Source organism: Schistocerca serialis, chromosome 4 (assembly GCF_023864345.2).
Source record: "Schistocerca serialis cubense isolate TAMUIC-IGC-003099 chromosome 4, iqSchSeri2.2, whole genome shotgun sequence".
Lineage (NCBI taxonomy): Eukaryota > Metazoa > Arthropoda > Insecta > Orthoptera > Acrididae > Schistocerca > Schistocerca serialis.
The window spans coordinates 72,245,919-72,269,330 of record NC_064641.1 but is presented as its reverse complement, the minus strand read 5'-3'; the positions used below and the strand labels follow the sequence as shown (position 1 = coordinate 72,269,330).

The window sequence follows — 23,412 nt, the reverse complement described above, 5'->3', positions numbered from 1 at the left end:
ATATCCCTCATAGGCGTAAGATGGCAGTGTCTGTCTACAACTGTCAATTCTAAACTGTGAGCAGTTCAGTGCACATAACGTGCTTTTGGCTGTCTATCCCAAACTAACTTTTTTAGTCCTTTGAACTTACCTCTCATATTCGAGGCACCATCATAGTACTGTCCTCCTGTGTTATCCATTGACAACTCAAGATGAGGAAAATCGTCTTTTAAAATACTAAACAGTGTTTGTGATTTAGTGTTGGGGGTCTCGTATAAGCCAATAAAGTTTTCGTTGACGATTAAGGAATCATCAACAGTACGAATACAAAATGACACTTGTTCATGAATCAAAGAATCACTTTTATCGTCAAACATAATAGAAAAATTTTTAGCCGTCTTGACTGAAACCAATACTTTTCTCAACACAGACTTTCCTAGTAGATCAATGATCTCGCTTTCAATATCGTGGGACGTCCACTTACAACCCGAACGCCCTAACCGATCTTTAAACTCAGATATGTCATTCTTTTGGAGTTCCAACAACTTAAAAAAAACTGAGTTTACATCTTTGTGTCCTCTAATTGCTAGTCCTTGTCAGCATACAAATTGCACCATAGTAAAAATTGTCACAAGAGCTAAACGGCCTTTCTTCATATCACTATCTAACTGTTCATTCAACTGGGAGGCCACACTTCGGTTAGTGATAGAATTTGGTTTCAGAACACCTTTAGGTGCAAAATGTATTTTCATGAAGACAGAACTTTTCCAAAGCCTTTTTGCAGTTAGGAAACCCTACAAAGTAAATGCATCTTTTTTTTTTTTTTTATGAAAATTGTAATAGATTTTTAGCATCTGCCTGTTTGCAGGTTTTGCAAAATATGTTTTCTGTAGATGCTTCATATTCTAGCCATGTATAGTTGATCAGCTAAGACTTCTGAAATGATCTTCCCTCCAGATTGTCCAGATTTCGGCTTTGAACGCTTCTCGCCTGAAGACGACGAAGCAATTGACGACACAATAATTGTTGGAGGTTGACTTGCAGTATCATCAAATACCAAGCGCGCCTTTTTGGTAACAAGTTTATCCATTGCGACTTAATTCACAATACACTAAGAGACTAAGGCAAAAAAATAAAATATAGTCATATAAAACAGTCAACTAGACACTAAAATCAGAACACACTACACGTCTGCAGAATGCAGCGAATGGAACTATCCACATTGAATGACTGCGACAACAGGGTGTCGTAATGTCTCAAGGCGCCAAGGTGACGCAAGGCGTGGGTTCCAGGCGCTTCTACTCCAGTCCTTGTGATGTCACCGTGGCTGCAGCGCTGGCCCGCCGGCGACAGACTTTACCCGAAGGTTCGCGCACCAGGACAAATTCTAAGTGTGCCCACAGCACCGTAACACTATCATGATTCACACCACTCGTTTCCAGTTATTACTACCGTAATAATTATTTGTTTTAATTCATTACTCAAAGTAAAAAGACAACTGTCGTCAAACGAGGAAAATAAAAAATTCCATCATAATTTTGTGATTTTACAAAGCATAATATGACTAATAATTTTATTAAATTATTGGGGGGGGGGGGGGGCTCCCTCGGGCTCCATGGAGTCGGCGCCTGTGGAAACATTAAAAGATCTTACATTATGTCATAAAAGAAACAAGACATCAGAGGATACTCCAAGAGCATCGGAATTTCGCGAACCGTACTAAAATGTACACATTTAAAGTGCATACTTAAAGTGCACATTCATATGTCCAGAATCCCAATGAAGTAGTCCTCGACCTGATAAGCTTTTGAGTGTGGTTTCCGGGATGAAACCTTCTTAGAGTACCAGTACTGTATTATCTCATGTTTGGTTCTTTATTATGGCATAATCCCATACGTGCTAGAATATGAAAACGTCCACTTGAAATGCAGCGAACAGCTGAAACTAACCAACAGCGAGGAATTAAACACTTCGTTTCAAATACATTGACTGCCTCAGCGGAAAAGATTAATAAAAGCCACATTTCTTTAGCAAACCGCCAAAAATAACTTCATTGTTCTGCTCGACTGTCAGAAAGGTGAAAATAAAATAAAAACAAACTAATAACATATTTTAGCTTTCCGTAATTATGTGAATGTATTTTAATTCACTTGATAGCTCCCGGCCACAGAAATCCATTTTGGTTTCATTTGGTGTGAGAGCAGTAAACCGAGAGGAAACAGCAAAACCACCAAATAACACGGGTCAAGCTGAGACTACGCACATCCCAACTATAACTCAAGAGTGCTTTGCGCATCAGCCCCGGATCTACATATTTCTGAACCTCAAGCGTTTGAGATAGGGTGTCAAAAATTTTTTAAAAATCAAATTTTCAAAAATATGTTCATTTTGTAGCACAGTCATACATAAAACATATGTGTTCGAGGCAATGTAAGACATCTTATTTGGTCTTAAGTGTGCCAAAGTGCAGTGCCACGCCTCTTCACACAGCACCGTATTTCACGTCACTGTATTTCGCTCTGTGGAATTGAAACGTGTAATTTTTTAATGGAAGCCATCATACTACATTCAAGACAGTGGAAATTAAAATGTCCTGTAGTGCCTCTCCTGCTCCCAGTCGGCCGGTTTGACATCCTGCCCCTTTAAAAAACACCCTCGCAACTAATATTTAATGAGATTATTTGCAATCGGGAGAACAAGAACTCTTCAGAAAATTTGCACTCTTTATTGCCTATTGGGTAATAACTTGCCGTTTTGTGTAACATAACATTAAATATAGGACACACAAAACCAGTAAAGACAAGAGACAAGCAAGTCAGAACGGACTTCAATCCCTAGCTCCTAGTATTTTTTTCTCTCTAACCTTGCGACTGCTTCGCATCCCGTGCTTTCCTTTCTGCGAAAGAATCTATTACCTCATCAAAGTTCGTCAAACGTTTTGCTACATGAAAAATCGAGATGTCATTGTCTAATACTAAAAGAGCTGTTAATACAAATAGTACCTAAGATTGGTGTGCTTCTTAGTCTGATTACGTCTGTTTTGTCAATGTCTACTAGATGAAACAAAATAGGCCCTTCTAATATTGCAGCAATTTTAACACACACCAAATAAATGAGACAGTTTTGGCACGAATGGTCATTTTTATAATACGACAATATAATTCACAAAGAACCAATGTCAGTTGCCTATTCGGCCTACTACAAGCAAAAAGCTTTATGTTAGAAAGTAGTTTCACATTTCATTCACACACTCCACTTTCTCAAGCATGAGATCGAAAAGTAGTAGCACGAAATTTTTATATAAATTTGGAATCGTCATATTCTTCCACAAGTTGTGAGATGTCCAAGTTTCTTCCCCTTCCTTCTTCTAACAAACGATCTTGTCATCAGTAATTCCGTAACTATTCCTACCATTGTCAAAACTTATTCACCATTTAACTTCACTAGCCCTACCAGAATCATTGGTTTAGTTATCCCATGATTATCCTCCGGTTAGGAGTTGATACATGTTCGTACAACGCGTTTTCCACTCTACTTCCAGAATAGAACTTAAGCGGCTGCTAACTGGGGACTGTACAACTGGCCCTTACTAGTGTAGCTATGTGGCCAAAAATTGTCTACCAAAATTTCATTTTCTTGGATACATCAAGAAGATAATACGTGATCTTTCTTACCTGTTATTCCTGTTAGTTGTTTCTTTCCACTCTGTTAGTCTGAATCGATTTCTGAATCTGATTTCGCTAGTAATAATGACACTAATCATTTGCAAAACCAGTCAACCACATAATCAGAATGGCGTTAATCCGTTCAGCTTTACTCCGCTCAGCTCAGGAAAGTCTCTTTCTAGATGCGACAAGGATTCCTCTAACAGAGGTATCACATACACTATGCAGGCATTCAAAAATCAACTTAGAATGTGTTCAAAAATGTTCAAAATCCAATAGGGATGTGTTTCAAAATCATATGAATAATTGAAAAACCAACGTGCGCTCGATGATAGGCACTTTGTGAAACAAGATTTTTTTCTCCTCAAAAATATAAATTTGGCACCCCCCCGTCTTCCGAAATTGCCACCCGGGTCAGATACCTCTGATTGCCCCCCCCCCCCCCCCCGCCTCCAGCAGATCCAGGGCTGCTGCGCATGCATGTATCTGGCACCTTGGGCACACAAGTAAAATTTTTCCCGGTAGCATCTAGCTGCTTGCTGCAACTGCTTACATGGCCAACAGCCACTTTTCTGTAGCCAGAAGCAGGAGAAGATGGTTCTCATATGCGACTCAACTGCGCATGCACATGGGCCCGCTCATAACTCCGAAAACGAATCTAATGTAAACAGTTGTGACATTACATTCATCGGAGGCAATTTGTTGTTACGAAGCATTGCACAGTCTTCCTGAAGGTTTTGACACATTTTGCTGTTGGCGGAGGCTTGTATGAGCACTGCGTATTGTTGTAGTATGTGGTGCATTTTCTTAGCAATTTAAGTTTTATTTTGGCTTTTTTTACTCGTTCCCGTTTCATTGCTACAGTATTATTCTGCAGTAGCGGGATACAGTTATGTCCTTTGTTAGAGTATCGGTCCTTACCAGTGAAAATTACAAAAATTTAACTGAAAACTAAACCAATGAAAAATTCTCGCAATTTTAAAAAATTCCCAGGTTTTTCCTGGACTTCCCAGTTGTTCCAGGTCATATACACGCTGATTATACATGCATTTACAATTTTTTTTTTTTGTTAAATGATAGGTTTTCCATAGCAGTGAAGAATACAGTCATGAAACATCGCAAAATCATGGGGAGGGTGCTCCTGATACAACTGCCATTCTCTACTTCCCATTTCCATTTGTGAATAATGCATCAGAAAGACAACTGTCAGAAACGCTCCATATGAGCTCTAATATTCTCATGGTGGCCATTTTGTGAGATATATGTGGGAGGAAGTAATATGTCGTTAGATTCTTCTTCGAACAAACTACCTAAGAATTTTATTAGTACACTTCTCTGTCATGAGCAACCTCTATTTTGAAACTTCTGTCACAAGCTTGATGAACGTGCTCTCATGCTTACAAAAGGGATCTCTAATGACGAAAGTGACACTCATCTTTGGATTTTTAAAAATTTCCTCTATGAAACCTACCTGGTAAGGGCCACTGGCTGATGACCATTGCCCAGAATAAGTTGAATGAACGTTTTGTAAACCACTTCTTTCAGGGATGAACAGTGTTTTTCTAATGAATGTGAGCCTAAATTAGTTTTATGTGACCATTCAACTTTAGTTTGCTCTGGGTTGTTACTCCTAGATGTTTATCAGTTATTACCATCTGCAGAGAATTATCACCAATAGGGAAATTGAATAATAGTACATCTTTCTGCTTAATTGTGCACACTGTATTAGATTTATTCACTTTCGGAGTCAACTGTCAGCCCCTGCTCAATCATAAAACCTATATTTCACTGCAGTCATTTGGGTTTGAAACTTTCCTACACTATCTGCAAATTGCCTCAACCAACTATCAATTTTATCCACAAAATCAAATATTGTGAACAGTAATAGCCCTACAAGATTTCCTTGAGGAACTCATATTTTACACTTATATCCATAGATTTCACTTTATTGAGAACAGTAGTTCTACCAGAAGCACTCTATGCTCCTGAAGATGCAATGATTCATGTTCAAACAAAATAAGAGTGACTGAAAAGCAGGGAAGGAAAATTCTCATGACCAGTTTTTCATGAATGAATTTGGATAAAGAGGCCTTTGAGAGAGATCTATAAACAGACAAGAACAATAACAGACACTTATAGAAAAGGAAAGATGAAATGGTATGGACGTAACCACAAAATGTACAAGAATAGACAAATCTTCGTGATAGTGAATGCTAGCAAAAATAAGAAAAATTTGATTTTTGAAACAGAAGAACACATTAAAGAAGTCGGAATCATACAACATAACAGAACCAATAGAGAACAGTTCACAAACATCTTAAAAATATATACTTAAACAAAAATAAATGGGAAAGAGAATGAGAAATTAACTATCAGAAAAATGCAAGAGAGAACACAGCAAGAATACGAAGAGAATTTGGGAACAGTGAAAGAAAGAAAAAATGATGACTACTCTAGTTGAAATAATTCCTTAAAATAAAATATCTGAGACATGAAGGATGGATTGCTATTCAGCATATAGGGAAGGCATCAAGTTGCAGACACACACAATGAATAGGCTGCTAAATATTTAAGCCTTTGGGCAAAGAAGGCCTTCTAGTGTGAATGTGTGTGGGTTTTTTATTTCCAAAGGAGGACTTTTGTGTCCAAAAGCTTAAATGTTTGGCAATCTGCAATCTTTTCATCTCAACACCTCCTCCATGTGCTGAGTATCAGTCTATCATTTTCATAATATAAATATTATTCCATCCTGGGATAAAACACACACACACACACACACACACACACACACACACACACACACACACATTCTAATTGATTCTTGTTTTTTATACACTGAGGTGACAAAAGTCACAGGATAGCGATATGCACATATACAGATGGCAGTAGCATAGTGGACGCAATATATAAAAGGGCATAGCATCATCGGAGCTGTCGTTTGTTCTTGGGTGTTTCATGTGAAGGAACCAAGATTACTGGCTGTGGTAAATATCTTGAGAATCTATTAACTCAACTTTACCTTTGCCTCCTAAAAATACAGGTGCCACACACATTTCAGTGTGGCAAATGGCACACATGCGGCCATTCATCTCTCCATTGGCCCTCACTTGAGAAAAAGTCAGCTAATTGGCCATGAAGCAGGAAGAGTGTGTGATGCCATAATATGGAATTTCACATAGTGATGTATCCATGAGCATGAACAATGCATTAAGTTCTGTGCTACGAAATGTGAAGCAATATATTGCAAAACCACTTTACATGCCACACTGAAAAGAGCTGATGCCACATTGGAATAAAACTCTCAAAGCTAAAATACTATATTTTCTGGCTTTTGTATTACAACTTGTGAACTATGAAAATATGCAGTTTCAGGGCATATGTGCATTCCTTATTTGAAGCTTCTGGTACAGTTATTAAAATAAAAGTTATCAAATGATACCGGTACATAATGGTTAAAAGTGCTGTCTTACCTCTTAAATGCAAATGTGCAGGATAGGAATATAGATTTTTCCAGATGTCTCACTCAACCAATGTTTGTGTAAACCTCCACTGATAATCCAAAAATGAATCTGAGATCAACTTGGAAGCTATGGAGACACACAGTTTGAAAACAAATTTTGATGATATTTCATCATAACATACTGATTTCTCGTTGTTCAGTTCTATGTTCAATATCTGCATGAATATCAAATTTAAAACCTTTCACAAATATTCAAAAAAACTTCAATCACCTGTTCAACACCCCACCACTCCACAAAGTTTTGAGGCTGGATTAACAAAAAAAACATTAAGATGGTTTTAATACTTCAGGAGTTCTACACAGTCCCCCCCCCACTTGATTACAATGCACAGAATGTTTAAATAAACATGCGAAGTTTTCAAAAAAGTCCTTTGGGATGTTATTCATTTTAAGTGTCACATTGGCTTGAAAGTTGGTTTGTAATCAAAGTGTTGACCCTTCATGTGGATTTCAGAACTTTGTTGTTTTTTGGCAGGTTCTTACTGACAACACTAAGTCTCACCACCTGTGACAATTTTTTCTAGGCACAAATTGTTTGCATTTTGCACTTCAATCAAGTCACAGGAGGAGTTGAGGTGTGCAGGCCATAGTTTCCACACACCTTTCTCATCTTCAAAACATTCTGGAAAGTATCTTGAACAATTGACTTAGAAATGATGCTCTGCTGTGATTTGTGACACAACAGTGTTGGCACACTACAGTAGCATGCCCACTACCTACCCCTGCCCGATCACAACTGACTGAATGCACATCTGTTGTTTAGAGTTTTTAATTCAAGCTGCCATTGTAGCTACTTTGCTGATGTCATTTGTACACTGAGAATAAAATGAGTCTTGGAACTTTTTGGGTGGGCAGAGTAATTGCCATTTGGATCTAGTATGATGATGGTTTAATGTGGTGTTACCATGTCAGCACACAGGGAGCTCCCCTGCAAAGTGGGGTGATTTCACTGAGTACAGTGTTTCATTTCCCACCAACACCCCACGGCAACCAGTGCAGCGGACTGCCTGGAAGAGTGTTGTTGACAGCCACCTAAATCACAAGTTTTTTGGGGCCATTCTTAGATATTCTTTGTCCTGTCTGCAGTTGAGCCTACCTAGTGCACGATGATTCATCTCTCCCTTATTTTCTTGCTCACTCACAATCACACTAGGTTGGCTTCTTCCTCTTTTGCTTGGGCTTTTTACATTTATGCACCTTGCATTCAGCCCACCTGAGCACAAATTTTGTTCTGCTGAGACAGCATTTAAATGGTTTTGTGAGATAAGACTATCGCCGATATAGTGACTTGTATGTTTAATTCTGTGGCTAGTTGCTTGGCACTAGAAACAATATTGCACACCGTGCTTTACATGTAGCTTTTGAGCAGTCACACAGATCACCATTATGCACATTACCTGAAAAAGCTTCTCATTCATGACACTGCTTTTAGCAATGGTCTATCCTGCTGCATCAATTGTGAATACAGATGTGAAACTCCAGACTCTCTGACACCCATGCCCTTGAGAGTCTCTTGGAGTGTATGTGTTTCGTATTGAAAGGCTGTCCTCAGAAAGTGAGGATAAAGAGAAATATTTGATACGAGTCGTTGGCTTTAACTAGTGACCTAGGAAACCTGTGACAAATGCCATAAACAACATGGTGACTGTAACAGGACATCAGTAGCGATTTTCTCAAATGGTCTAAACTACAGGCCAGTGTGTCACCACAATCAGAGTTTTCTTGCTTCACATTCATTAGCTTTGGCAACTCATAACCAAACTGTCACCTTCCAACCTAACCTAAGCCTCGAACAAAGCTACAGATCAGTTTCTCCACACAACTAGGTTCTTTTACTCTCACATTCATTGGCTTCACCAACTAACAAAAAAACTGAATATATGTGCACTAAAACGTGACATCACATCAGCCATAAACATTACATAAGTGGTCAATGGCAATGAATTTATCACCTAGAGTGTTCATCTGCAGGTCTGGTGAACAGCATCGAGAAGCTGTGGATCACCAAGTTTCTGTTGTGAAAATACTCCCATCCCTCTCTATTGTACACAAAAACCAAGAGATGAACATTTCTTTGTTGGTGGAGATTCCTGGGCCATTATCTGTGAATCTGTAAAATCCAGTTACAACTTTATGAATGCAATTTGTAAAAGCCAAAGGGTGACAGTGTCAAGGTCAAAGATTAAGAATAACTACTGTTTAATGTATTAAGCTCATAAGTTTTTCAATATACTTTTATTATAAATATTATATTTACAAGAATATTTTTCAGGACTGTGGTGTAAGAAAAGCAGAATGCAACTTCTGATACTGCAAGTATGGTGAAGATCTGAAACAAAAATTTGAAATATAATATATATGGGTCTAATGATACTGTTTGGAGTTATAGCTGTAAAAAATATCTTTATCATCTATCTGAATAGCAAGTAATCATTTAATTACAGGGGCAGAAACTCTAACAAAAGTATTGTGTAAGGACTGAATATAACATCAAGGCAGAGGTAACAAAATCACCTCTCCCATCCCCTTCCCCAAAAGAAAGAGCACTCTGATCACTTTGAAGCACTGTAGATGGTGTAGCAACAATATTGAGATAAGGATAGACTGCTACTCACTGTAAAGATGACACACTGAGTTGCAGACAGGCACAACGAAAAGACTGTTACACATTATAGCTTTTGGCCAAAGCCTTCTTCAGCAAAGAAACCACACACACATTCACACAAGCAAGCAAACCTCACCACACTCATATGACCACTAGCCCTGACCAGAATGTGACTGTCATATGAATAGCAATCTGCCTTGGTATGGGGAAGAGGGAGGGATAGCAGGGTACAGGTAGCAGGAGAGAAGAGCACAGTCTGGTGGCGCACGCAGGGACTAGAGACTGCCCAACACTAGACGCCCAACACAGCATCAGGAGGTGCCTTGTGGGGTAAAAAACCGGGAGCAGAAAAGGAAAGGATAGGCATTGGCAGAGGGCGGCACACAAAGAGGAGAGAATGTAAAAACTCTCCACCTCTCAGCCTCCTGGTTCCCTACTAGTCACTGTTGATGCTACTTCCCTACACACCAACATTTCTCATGCCAATGGCCCTACCACAATTGGAAACTACCTTCCCCAACATCTTTCAGACTCCATACCCAATACCTCAATTCTTATCCATCTAACCATTTTTATCCAAACATATATCTACTTCTCCTTTGATAGGAAGGTATGCAAACAAATCTACAGCACAGCTTTGGCACCTGTATGACACCCTCATACACCAATCTGTTTATAGACCACCTAGAGGAAATATTCCTAGCCTCCCAAAACTCCAAACTCCTGGTCTGAGTGAAATTCACTGATGATATCTTCATGATCTGGACCCAGGGCCAAGGCATCCTATCCTCATCCCTTCACAACCTCTACACCTTCTCCCCCATCCATTTCAACTGGCCTCTTCAACACAGTCCTGGACATTGACCTCCTCCTCTCTGACAGCTCCACCCACACCTCCATCCACACTAAACCTACCAACCACTAACAGTACCTACATCTTGACAGCCGCCATCCCTTCCACACCAAAAAATGCCTCATGTACAGCCTTTTCCCAATATGCTGAAGATCTCACCAAAGCCTTCACAGACTGGCACCATCCCCCAGATCTAGTCCTCAAACAGATTTCCCATGCCATTTCTCTATGCATCCCTCCACCTCCAAGAGCTAGCTACAAAAGAGTATCCCCGTTGTCACCTAATTACACTTCGGAGCGGAAGAACTTAATATCATCCTTCGTCAGGACTTTGAGTATCTATTATCATTCCCCGAAATGAAGGACATCCTACCCGGGATCATTCCCACCTCTCTTACAGTGGTGTTCCATTGCCCACCCAACCTCCTCAACATCCTAGTCTATCATTACGCCACTCCCATCTTGACCCTTACCCCTGAGGAACATCCACGTGCAAGTCCTGCTCAAGCCATTCACCCAACACTCTCGTACAGCTTCTTATATTGGTGTGACTAACAACCAGCTGTCCACCAGAGAAAAAAGCCACAGACAAACTATGGCTAAGAGCAAAGTGGACCACCCTCCAGCACAGCATGCAGCTGAAGACAACCTGCTTCATTTCAATGGCTGCTTCAGAACCCAAGCCATCTGGATCCTCCCCTCCACAACCAGCATTTCTGAACTGCACAGGTGGGAGTTCACCTTACAACACATTCTCCACTCCTGAAATTTTCCTGGCCTCAAACTAAGGTAATCTTCTGTGCCCACACCCTCCACCCAACAGTTTCTATCCCCTTGTCCTATCATCTTTTACCTTCTCACATTCCCTTTCCCTCTCTGTGTGTCACACATAGCCAATTTACCCGCTCATCCTTTTCCCTTCCGTACTCCTCCCCTTTTCTGCTCCCCATATTTTTCCCACATACCTCACCTCCCGACACTGCGTCTGACAATCTCTGGTCTATGAACTCCCACAAGACAGCACTCCCCCTCCCCCAATACCCTGCTATCCCTCCCCCTTCCCACCCCACTCCACATTGCTATTCACATGACAATTGCAATCCTCTTTGAGGTATGCATGAGGTATGCTTGCTTGAGTCAATGTGTGCGTGTTTTCTTTACCAAAGAAGGCTTCTGCCGAAAGTTGTAATGTTAACAGTCTTTTCACTGCACCTGTCTGCAACTATATGAGTTATCTTTTGATGATCAGCATTCTATTCTTCTCCTAATATTGTTGATATTCCAACGCAGTGTGTCCATTGTTTGTATATGGCGTAGGCCAGTTATCAGGCAGTCATGTGATTCTCACCACTGACGTAAGTCATGCCAGTGAAGTGTTGTGTAAGTGCCAGTTAGATGTATGGAATCAGCACATTAAGATCTGTCAACATGGAGACACAACAGAGTGGCAGAAGGAAGTTATCATGTTATCATGTCTACAATGAATTATATAACATTCACAGCCATGTAACACAGTGCAAAGTTGGTGGTCGTAAACAGATCACAGCCAACACAGACTGGAGGGAAACATCAGAACTTGTCAGTATATACTACTAGATAGAGATAAATCATCATTTAACATTATTACCAAAAATCTCAAAAAGTTCTTAGCTGAGTAACTTCAAATCATTACACAATACTTTAATGAACATTCAGGCAGGCATAGGCTACATATTTTGATATATATAATATGTGATATACGAAGAGAAAATGTTTTTACTAAAAATCTCAAAGTTATTGAGTGATTTATGTCAAACATTCCACGTGGGAAAAATATATCTAAAAACAAAGATGATGTGACTTACCAAATGAAAGCACTGGCAGGTCGATAGACACACAAACAAACACAAACATACACACAAAATTCCAGCTTTCAGAACCAACAGTTGCTTCATCAGGAAAGAGGGAAAGACGAAAGGATGTGGGTTTTAAGGGAGAGGGTAAGGAGTCATTCCAATCCCGGGAGCAGAAAGACTTACCATAGGGGGAAAAAAGGACAGGTATACACTCGCACACACACACATACCCATCCACACATACACAGACACAAGCAGACATTTATCTGCTTATGTCTGTGTATGTGCGGATGGATATGTGCGTGTGTGCGAGTGTATACCTGTCCTTTTTTCCCCCTATGGTAAGTCTTTCCGCTCCCGGGATTGGAATGACTCCTTACCCTCTCCCTTAAAACCCACATCCTTTCGTCTTTCCCTCTCCTTCCCTCTTTCCTGATGAAGCAACTGTTTGTTGCGAAAACTTGCATTTCGTGTGTATGTTTGTGTTTGTTTACACACACACACACACACACACACACACACAAACACACACACACACACAAAATGTACAGGTTTTCTGTTAAAAACAACCGCAAGAAAGAAAATAGCAGGGCGTTTAAAATGTTAGACAAATTGTTTCTCTTACATGTAGTCTTTCTCGTTAAACATATTTTTAAACAAAAATTGTATGCACAACAATGTGTTGTTCTGTTTTCTGCCTCGCAGTCCATTTTCACAGAAAACGGAAGATTGTATTATGTCTTATCAGCTTATGATTAGAATACTACTCCAGAGAGCAAGGGGAAACTACGGCCGTAATTTTTCCCGAGGGCATGCAGCTTTACTGTATGGTTAAATAAAGATGGCGTCCTCTTGGCTAAAATATTCCAGAGCTAAAATAGTCCCCCATTCGGATCTCCGGGCAGGGACTACTCAGGAGGATGTTGTTCTACGGATCGGAGTGTGGAATGACAGATCTCTTAATCGGGCAGGTAGGTTAGAAAATTTAAAAAGGGAAATGGATAGGTTAAAGTTAGATATAGTGGAATTAGTGAAGTTCGGTGGCAGGAGAAACAAGACTTTTGGTCAGGTGAATACAGGGTTATAAATACAAAATCAAATAGGGGTAATGCAGGAGTAGGTTTTAATAATGAATAAAAAAATAGGAGTGCGGGTAAGCTACTACAAACAGCATAGTGAACGCATTATTGTGGCCAAGATAGACACGTAGCCCATGCCTACTACAGTAGTACAAGTTTGTGTGCCAACTAGCTCTGCAGATGATGAAGAAATGTATGATGAGATAAAAGAAATTATTCAGGTAGTGAAGGGAGACGAAAATTTAATAGTCATGGGTGACTGGAACTCAATAGTACGAAAAGGAAGAGAAGGAAATGTAGTAGGTGAATATGGATTGGGGGGTAAGAAATGAAAGAGGAAGCCGTCTGGTAGAATTTTGCACAGACCATAACTTAATCATAGCTAACACTTGGTTCAAGAATCATAAAAGAAGGTTTACACATGGAAGAATCCTGGAGATACTAGAAGGTATCAGATAGATTATATAACGGTAAGACAGAGATGTAGGAACAACGTTTTGAATTGTAAGACATTTCCAGGGGCAGATGTGACTCTGACCACAATCTATTGGTTATGAACTGTAGATTAAAACTGAAGAAACTGCAAAAAGGTGGGAATTTAAGGAGATGGGACCTGGACAAACTAACACAACCAGAGGTTGTACAGAGTTTCAGGGAGAGCATAAGGGAACAATTAATGGGGGAAAGAAATACAGTAGAAAAAGAATGGGTAGCTCTGAGGGATGAAGTAGTGAAGGCAGCAGAGGATCAAGTAGGTAAAAAGACGAGGGCTAGAAGAAATCCTTGGGTAACAGAAGAAATATTAAATTTAATTGATGAAAGGAGAAAATATAAAAATGCAGTAAACGAAGCAGGCAAAAAGGAATACAAACGTCACAAAAATGAGATCGACAGGAAGTGCAAAATGGCTAAGCAGGGATGGCTAGAGGACAAATGTAAGGATTTAGAGGCTTATCTCACTAGGGGTAAGATAGATATTGCCTACAATAAAGTTAAAGAGACCTTTGGAGAAAATAGAACCGATTGTATGAATATCAAGAGATCAGATGGAAACCCAGTTCTAAGAAAAGAAGGGAAAGCAGAAAGGTGGAAGGAGTATATAGAGGGTCTATACAAGGGTGATGTACTTGAGGATAATATTATGGAAATGGAAGAGGATGTAGATGAAGATGAAATGGGAGATACGATACTGCGTGAAGAGTTTGACAGAGCACTGAAAGACCTGAGTCGAAACAAGGCCCCGGGAGTAGACAACATTCCATTAGAACTACTGACGGCCTTGGGAAAGCCAGTTCTGACGAAACTCTACCATCTGGTGAGCAAGATGTATGAGACAGGTGAAATACCCTCAGACTTCAAGAAGAATATAATAATTCCAATCCCAAAGGAAGCAGGTTTTGACATATGTGAAAATTACCAAACTGCAGTTTAATAAGCCACGGCTGCAAAATACTGACGTGAATTCTTTACAGACAAATGGAAAAACTGGTAGAAGCCGACCTCAGGGAAGATCAATTTGGAACACGTGAGGCAATACTGACCCTACGACTTATCTTAGAAGCTAGATTAAGGAAAGGCAAACCTACGTTTCTAGCATTTCTAAAGGTGGCAGGGGTAAAATACAGGGAGCGAAAGGCTATTTACAATTTGTACAGAAACCAGATGGCAGTTATAAGAGTCGAGGGGCATGAAAGGGAAGTAGTGGTTGGTAAGGGAGTGAGACAGGGTTGTAGCCTCTCCCTGATGTTATTCAATCTGTATATTGAGCAAGCAGTAAAGAAAACAAAAGAAAAATTCGGAGTTGGAATTAAAATCCATGGAGAAGAAATAAAAACTCTGAGCTTCGCCGATGCCATTGTAATTCTGTCAGAGACAGCAAAGGACTTGGAAGAGCAGTTAAACGGAATGGACAGTGTCTTGAAAGGAGGATATAAGATGAACATCAACAAAAGCAAAACGAGGATAATGGAATGTAGTCGAATGAAGTCAGGTGATGCTGAGGGGATTAGATTAGGAAATAAGACACTTAAAGTAGTAAAGGAGTTTTGCTATTTGTGGAGCAAAATAACTGATGATGGTCGAAGTAGAGAGCATGTGAAATGTAGACTGGCAATGGCAAGGAAAGCGTTTCTGAAGAAGAGAAATTTGTTGACATCGAGTATAGATTTAAGTGTCAGGAAGTCCTTTCTGAAAGTATTTGTATGGAGTGCAGCCATGTATGGAACTGAAACATGGACGATAAATAGTTTGGACAAGAAGAGAATAGAAGCTTTCGAAATGTGGTGCCACAGAAGAATGATTAAGATTAGATGGGTAGATCACATAACTAATGAGGAGGTATTGAATAGAATTGGGGAGAAGAGGAGTTTGTGGCACAACTTGACAAGAAGAAGGGACCGGTTGGTAGGACATGTTCTGAGGCATCAAGGGATCACAAGTTTAGCATTGGAGGGCAGCGTGAAGGGTAAAAATTGTAGAGGGAGACCTAGAGATGAATACACTAAGCAGATCAGAAGGATGTAGGATGTAGGTTGCAGTAAGTACTGGGAGATGAAGAAGCTTGCACAGAATAGAGTAGCATGGAGAGCTGCATCAAACCAGTCTCTGGACTGAAGACCATAACAACACAACTACTACAGGATCTGAATTGTATTAACATTAGACTAAGCTAAAGGCCAGAGAGAGGGGGAAAGAGGAGATGGTTAGCATGGAGGAGGGGGGAGGGAACAGGAAATGAACAGAGAGATGTGGAAGAAGTAGATTGACAGAGGGATGGAGGAGGAGGAGGAGGAGGAGGAGGAGGAGGAGGAGATGGACAGAGTGAGAGATAGAGGGGGGGGGGGGGGGGAGAGGAGATTAGGACATGTATCCAATTCCCATACAAAACTAGCAATTCTGAAGCACTGCCACATTCACTAGTGACAGTTAATTTCAAACCCGACATGGTTCCCTTACTGGTGAAAGCAAGGTCATCTAAATTAGTTTCCCTTAGTGAAGGGAACTGCATGCTACAGGCTTCTGGCATCAAGTACAATACAAAGACCATGGCTCACAGCAGCACATAAAGCTAAACTTCAATGGGACAAACAACACGGAAACTGTACAGCAATTGACAGGAGGCATGTAATGTGCTGTGACAAGTCACTATTTTGCCTCTTTTCAAATGATGCAAGGTACTGATTGCACCAACAGTCCAATGAAACATTTAACCTTCAGCGTGTGGAGGATGTGGTTCAGGCCAGAGATGGTTCTGTGATGATCTCTCCCCCCCCCCCCCCCCCCAGAACATGACTTGGGTCTAGTCATTCAGTTTACCATGAAAATGAACCAGAATGTATATTTCAACATTCTCAGTGACCAAGTGTTGCTCATTTTCCTGCATTTTTATGGTGAGTATGCAGTGGATACACTCATCTTCCTAGATGACAACAGCCTTGTCTTGACTATGCTAAATAATCCCATAGCAGGTGAAATGCAGCAGTCAACAGCCTCACAATATGACAGCTCCACAGGGCCTAATCATTGATGAGTAGCTTCAGCTCGATACAGTGCACATGAAGCAACTTGTAGGCTACCTCATTGAATTGAGGCCATTAATGAGACTAGAGGCATATACACAACAAATATGTCCAATGTTCATTCCCAGTATCTTATTTTGTTGCATTTATAATTTTTTGTACAACATCAAGTATTTTCAAAATGGGTACCGATATGGAATTAATTCTCATTATTGACTTAGAGAGCTCAAAATTGTCTTTCAGCTTTAGCAGTATTGTTTTATCATTTCTGGAAGTTGTTTTCTTCATAGTAGCTCCAGAACATTCAATAATTTTCATTCCAGTATATGTTGTGCAGTTAGACCTGTATTTGTATGATAACAATTTCTTACAGAATTACATGGTATTTTACAAGAACTGCACAGTTGCAGTTCTTATTTTGTTCAGTTTGGTTTACACTATCAACAAGTCTTAACATTCCAGCACAACTGTGTAAGTGGAATGTACTGGGAAATGTAGCACATCTTGAGGAGGAGGAGGAGATTACTGTTTAACGTCCCGTCGACAACGAGGTCATTAGAGACGGAGCACAAGCTCGGATTAGGGAAGGATGGGGAAGGAAATCGGCCGTGCCCTTTCTAAGGAACCATCCTGGCATTTGCCTGAAGCGATTTAGGGAAATCACGGAAAACCTAAATCAGGATGGCCGGACCCGGGATTGAACCGTCGCCCTCCCGAATGCGAGTCCAGTGAGCACATCTTGAAATCAAATAAAGTAAAATTATAATTGTCAGATGTGAAACTTCTTGACTACTTTTTTAAAAATAGTATGAGTAAATATCACGCTAGAGTTCGATGCATTTTAACACCAGGAGCTATGGCCAACTTCACAACAACCTGCATAGTTAGCAGAGAAAGCTCAGGTTCCTACAATTCAAAATGCAACCTGTGTTTTTAGACCATGTAGTGTGTAACTGCAAATAATATGATTTCAATAGTTCTCTTTTTCTTTATTCCTGCTTTCTGATGGTACAATGCAGTATGGTAAATGAACTGTAGGTGACAACACACTATATTCCCTCCTCATACATTTATTTGGTGATACATACCTGCCTACTACAATGAGTTGGTGATCTTCCTGCTCCGCATCTTAGTCAGCCACTTGTCCAGTAATTCCTGACCTGAGAGTTCTCGTTGATATGGATAATAGTGTTCTGGAGGCTTCCCTTCCTCCAGCCGTACAAAGTAATGACAGTGAAAGTACTCCACTAAGCCGTGTCTTGCTCTTGCATGTCTCCGTATGCCTTTTACAACCAACCCCTTGCCAACAAATGATTCAGCTGCATAAAGAGAGAAATGGAATCAGAAGTATAGCAAGTCAAAGTCTTGTCCAGTAAACTAGTTGGTGTTCTCCAAAAATAAAAACACAATCTTAATATGACTGCCATCTGCAATAAGCAAATAGGTGGGTTACATTATTCTGAAAGGACAGGCTACTAGTGGTTATGTTGTTTAAACAGTTATCTACTGAAGAAATGTATCCCCTAGCAGCCAGCCTCACTTGCAAATTTACATTTTTCAATCAGTTTAGAAGCCAGCCAAATTTATTAAAACCACATCAGGTGCAAGGTGAATAATTTGACATTTGCTACTGTATCTTTCTCTTCCCCTTCCCCACCCCCTTCAAACTGTTGCTTGCATCCCACTTGATGTTACATTCCAGCCTGAGATGCTGGAGCTGGCAGTCATGTGTGCATGAGGTGTGCTTGCTTGCTTGCTTGTATGCATGTGTGTGTGTGTGTGTGTGTGTGTGTGTGTGTGTGTGTGTTTTACTAACGGAGGCTGTGGGCAAAAGCTTCATGTATGTGTGTTTTAACTGTGCCAGTCTGCAAGTCTTCTTTATGGTAAATAGCAATCTCTCTTTTCCTACGTTGTTGATATTCCCACCTGGAGTTTCCAGTGTTTGATTTTTGCTTAAAGATATTTGTACAAACTCAGGGACTTGAAATTTTGATGTTTCTAGCCACACTACACACGCTCCTGTGCAATTACTTAAGGAATAAACTAACGCAAGGGAAGCTTTTTGGGTGCTATGCAGTAGTGTTGTGTTAGTAGAAGGAAATGGGGTATGGTCTAGCACACAGGAACTTCCAGTGAAACAAGGTGTTTGTCACCAAAGATGTGTAGAGATTCAGTATCACCCATAATAATTGAAAAAGTTGCCAGACACACAAATGCCCCATGTTTTTGCTATAATTTAATTTATTGTTTAGGTTTTTATCATATGACCAACATGTAAAGTTTTAGGCATCAGTCCTTTACAGTCTGGGTGCAGTCATAACACCACATCACTTCCTGATAAAGCTCCACTGCAAACCTGAAATCAACTTCTTCAGGGTGCATGGTGTAAAAGTACAGAATTTCAGAATCCTTACTGATATTGTTTCCACAAAACCTCACTTCCACATTTGATAAATCATAGTAAGCTATTCGAATTTCATGCAAATTTGCAAATATTCTTGATAATCAATTACAATTTTGGTGAGAGTTTGAAAGTTGAACAGGTTATTATTATTTTTTTGAGGTACATCTGGAGGATGTACTGAAAAATTTAAGTGTAACAAACTAACAAAGAACACCCAGAAAATGCAGCTTAGGGCAACCCTTACACTCAAATTTAGTTGAAAGAATGTTACAATGTGTTAAAATGTAATTTCCACCAAGATTGTAAAATAAATTTATTGCTATTTGTTACATATTTTGGCTCATTCTGTCTTCTGATCCATACCTTTCAATTCTCAACTTTACAGGCTGGGAGTCAAATGAGTGATCATTTACGCCAATAACTGGAGTACATGTCTCTTTGATATTCTTTGGACATAGTGGTATCACAGGATATAATATAAAATCTTTGATACATGCAGATTAAGTGATCCAAACCTACAACTTCGCTTCCTCACAGAGACTACAGGATGACAGTGAGAAAATTATAAGTGAAAGAGGGAACAGCATTTAGGATGGACCTTGTAACCAAGGGATGATTTGTTTGCCTCAATGATATATAGATAGCTGTACCTTAGGTGCAACCACATTGGAGGACTATCTATGGGGAAGCCAAAATAACATACAGTTCCTAAAGAGGGGCAAAGGTACTTTCAGTAATTGCATGGGTAACAGTCTGGATGATTGACTCATCCGGCCTTATAACATTAGCCAACACAATCTCCCTATATTGTTACTATGAACAGCTCAAAGCAAGAGGAAAGTACAGCTGACATATTTCCTGAGGACATGGCAGATCTAATGATAATGGCATCCCCTCAAGCAGAATATTCCGGAGGTAAAATAGTGCTTCACTTGAATCTTGAGGCAACAAACTACACAGGAGGAAGTTGTAATCAGGAAAAGCAAATCTAGGGTACTATGGGTTGGAACTTGGAACGTTAGATCTGTTAATCAGATAAGTAGGGTAGGGAACTGAAAAAGAAAAATGAATAGGTTGAAGGTAGATACAGTGGGAATTAGTAAAGAATGGCGGCTGGGAGAACCACAATTTATGGTAAGCTGAATACAGGCTAATTAACACAAAATGAAATAGGGGTAAATCAGGAGTAAGTCTAATAATGTATAACAGAAATGCAGGTGAACAGCACAGTGAATACATTATCAAACCAATTTCCACCCCAGTAGTATTGCTTTAAACACCTATTAGTTGCACAGATGCTGAAAATATGCCTCCAAGTTCCATAGATGCTTAAGAGAGTGAAAGAATATACGATGAGATACAAGAAATTCTTCAATTTGTTACGGGACATTTAACTGTGACAGGGACTGAAATCTGACAGTAGGAAAACGAGGAGGAGAAAAAAATGTGGGAGAACATAGACTGGGTAGAATTTTACACAGACTAAACTTTAATCATTTCTAACACTTGGTATAAGAATCATGAAAGGATATGTGGAAGAGACCTGGAGACGCTTGAAGTGTTTCAGACAGATTATACATAGTATACAGGGATTTCAAAGCCATATTTTACACTGCAACACATTTCCAGGAGCAAAAGTGCATTCTGTCGATAATTTACTGGTGATGTTGTAGAAGCATTCATGGCTATGGGAAAGATAAAATCCATATTACTAAAAGCACTTGACAGAGCACTGATAGATCTAAGTTCAAACAAGGCACCTGGAATTGATAACACTACTTCAGAATTATTGAGATCTTTGGGAGGAGCAACCATAACAAAACTACTCCACCGGATATGCAAGAGATATGAGGCAAGTGAAATATCCTCAGGCTTCAACAAGAACTTTAATGGGCCACGATAGCAAATTACTAGCACAAATTATTAACAGAAAAGTGGAAAGACTGGCAGAAACTAATCATTCAGAAAAACAATTTGGATTCTGGAGGAATGTAGAAATATGCAAAGAAATATTGACTCTTTGACTTACCTTAAAAGAAAGGCTGAAAAAAAGATGTTAACTCATACTTCTAGCAGTAGTAGATTTAGAGACAGCTTTTGACTGTGCTAACTGGAATACACTCTTAAATTCTGAAGACAGCTGGAATAAAATAGATGGGGTGGGAGGTTATCTACAACTTGAACAGGGCAAGACCATAGTTACAAGGGTCAAAGGACACATAGTACCTGAGAAGAGTGTGAGGCAGTGTTGTTGCCTGTCCCCCATGTTATTCAGTCTGTACAATGAGCAAGCAGTAAAGAAGCCAAGGAGAAGCTTGGTAAGGGACCTTAATTTCAGGGAGCTGAAATAAAATCTTAAGGTTTACAGATAACATTGTAATTCTGTCTGTAGCAGCAAAGAACTTGGAAAATCAGTAAAATGGAATGGACAGTGTCTTGAAAAGAATATGAAAATATTTGTTGACACCAACCTACATAGGGAGAAACGACTACCACAATAACATAAGGAATATCACAGTTTGTATGGAAAGATATAGGTGTTCATTCTTCCTGCACAGTATAGGAGATTGGAAAAAATAGAGAATTGTGAAGATGGTTCAATGAACCCTCTGCCAGGCACTTAAATGCAATTTGCAGAGTATCCATGTAGATGTAGGAGTTACAAGATAAACACCAGAAAAGTGGCACAGGGTTAATGTGTATAATTAAATGAAATCAGGTGATGCCAAGGGAGTAAGATTAGGAAAAAAAGAGACATTAAAAGTAGTGGACAAATGTTTCTATTAGAGCAGCAAAGTGACTGACAATATCCAAAGTAAAGAGCATATAAAATGCAGATTGGCAATAGCAAGAAACGTGTTTCTGAATAAGAGAAATCTGTTAACAATGAACACAAATTTAATTGTTCGGAAATCTTTTCTGAAGGGGGGGGGGGGGAGAGGGGGGGAGGAGGGGGGGATTTTGTGTGTAGCCTTGTAAAGAAATTAAACATATATAATGAAAAATTGACACAAAGGGAGGGTAGAAGTTTTTGCAATATTGTGCTACAGAAGAATGCTGAAAATTAAATGGGTACAACAGATAACTAATGAACAAGTTCTCAACTGAATTGGGTACAAAATATATTTATGGCACAACTTGACAGAAAGAAGAGATCACTTTGATAGTATACATCCTGAGGTGTTAAGTAATAGTTGATTTGATACTAAAGAAACTGCACAGGGAGGGGGGAGAAAGAGTAAAAATTATAGAGGGAGAGCACAGCTTGCCCACAGGGCAGTTTCAAGGGGATAAGGAAACAGACTCAAAGTTTGTAACAATTAACATAGGTCAGGTATTTAATTGTGAAGTTTATTGAAAAAAAAAGAAAACCTATCATGATGAAAATTAGAGGAGAGAATAAAAAAGAGACTTGCATCTAACTAAATCAAAAAATAAGAATTTGATCTCAATGACACCACAGCACACATTATGGGATTGACGGGAGTGCAGTCACAGCCAAATGACAGATAGAGAAAAAAGTATTCATCAGGAAGGCATCAAATAAGATACAACAGGTAAGTGGTGTGGGCAGAATTTAATGAAACAGAAAATAAATATTCATTCAGGCAGCTGGAGATCTTCCAGGCCACAACTGAGATGTTCCTCCAATGTAAGGAAGGGGGAACTGGACAACAGTCAATCATCAGCGAAAAGGTGACAGATGTGAGGCAAGACCACTGAATGAATGTTACTAACAGCAGCCACTGTTGACAAGGTGGTGCAGCTGGAAGCACCCTTTTATAAGAGATTTCTTATTGTAGTGTCTTATTTCCTCTGCCTGTACAAAAAGTTCCAAGTCAATTTATTCCTGACGTGTAATTGACGTCATCGTGGTTAACTATTGTGGTAGCCTGAACTAACGACTGTAAATAACAAATGTGCAATTGACCAGCTGGTTGCAAGCAGGCAGTG

At 39.6% G+C, this 23,412-nt stretch overlaps 1 protein-coding gene across 2 annotated transcripts in view; it reads right to left on the bottom strand.

Annotated features, from left to right (window-relative positions):
* Positions 1-9,380: 9,380 nt before the first annotated feature.
* Positions 9,381-23,412, bottom strand: part of LOC126474958 (39S ribosomal protein L22, mitochondrial) — a 61,259-nt gene continuing 47,227 nt past the window's right edge. For both annotated transcript variants that reach the window (XM_050102482.1, XM_050102481.1), the window contains exons 4-5: positions 18,143-18,373; positions 9,381-9,493 (exon numbers count right to left, since the gene is read on the bottom strand). In XM_050102482.1, the coding sequence (XP_049958439.1) occupies positions 18,150-18,373 (224 nt within the window). In that variant the 3' untranslated portion in view covers positions 9,381-9,493; positions 18,143-18,149. The remainder of the gene's footprint in view (positions 9,494-18,142; positions 18,374-23,412) is intronic.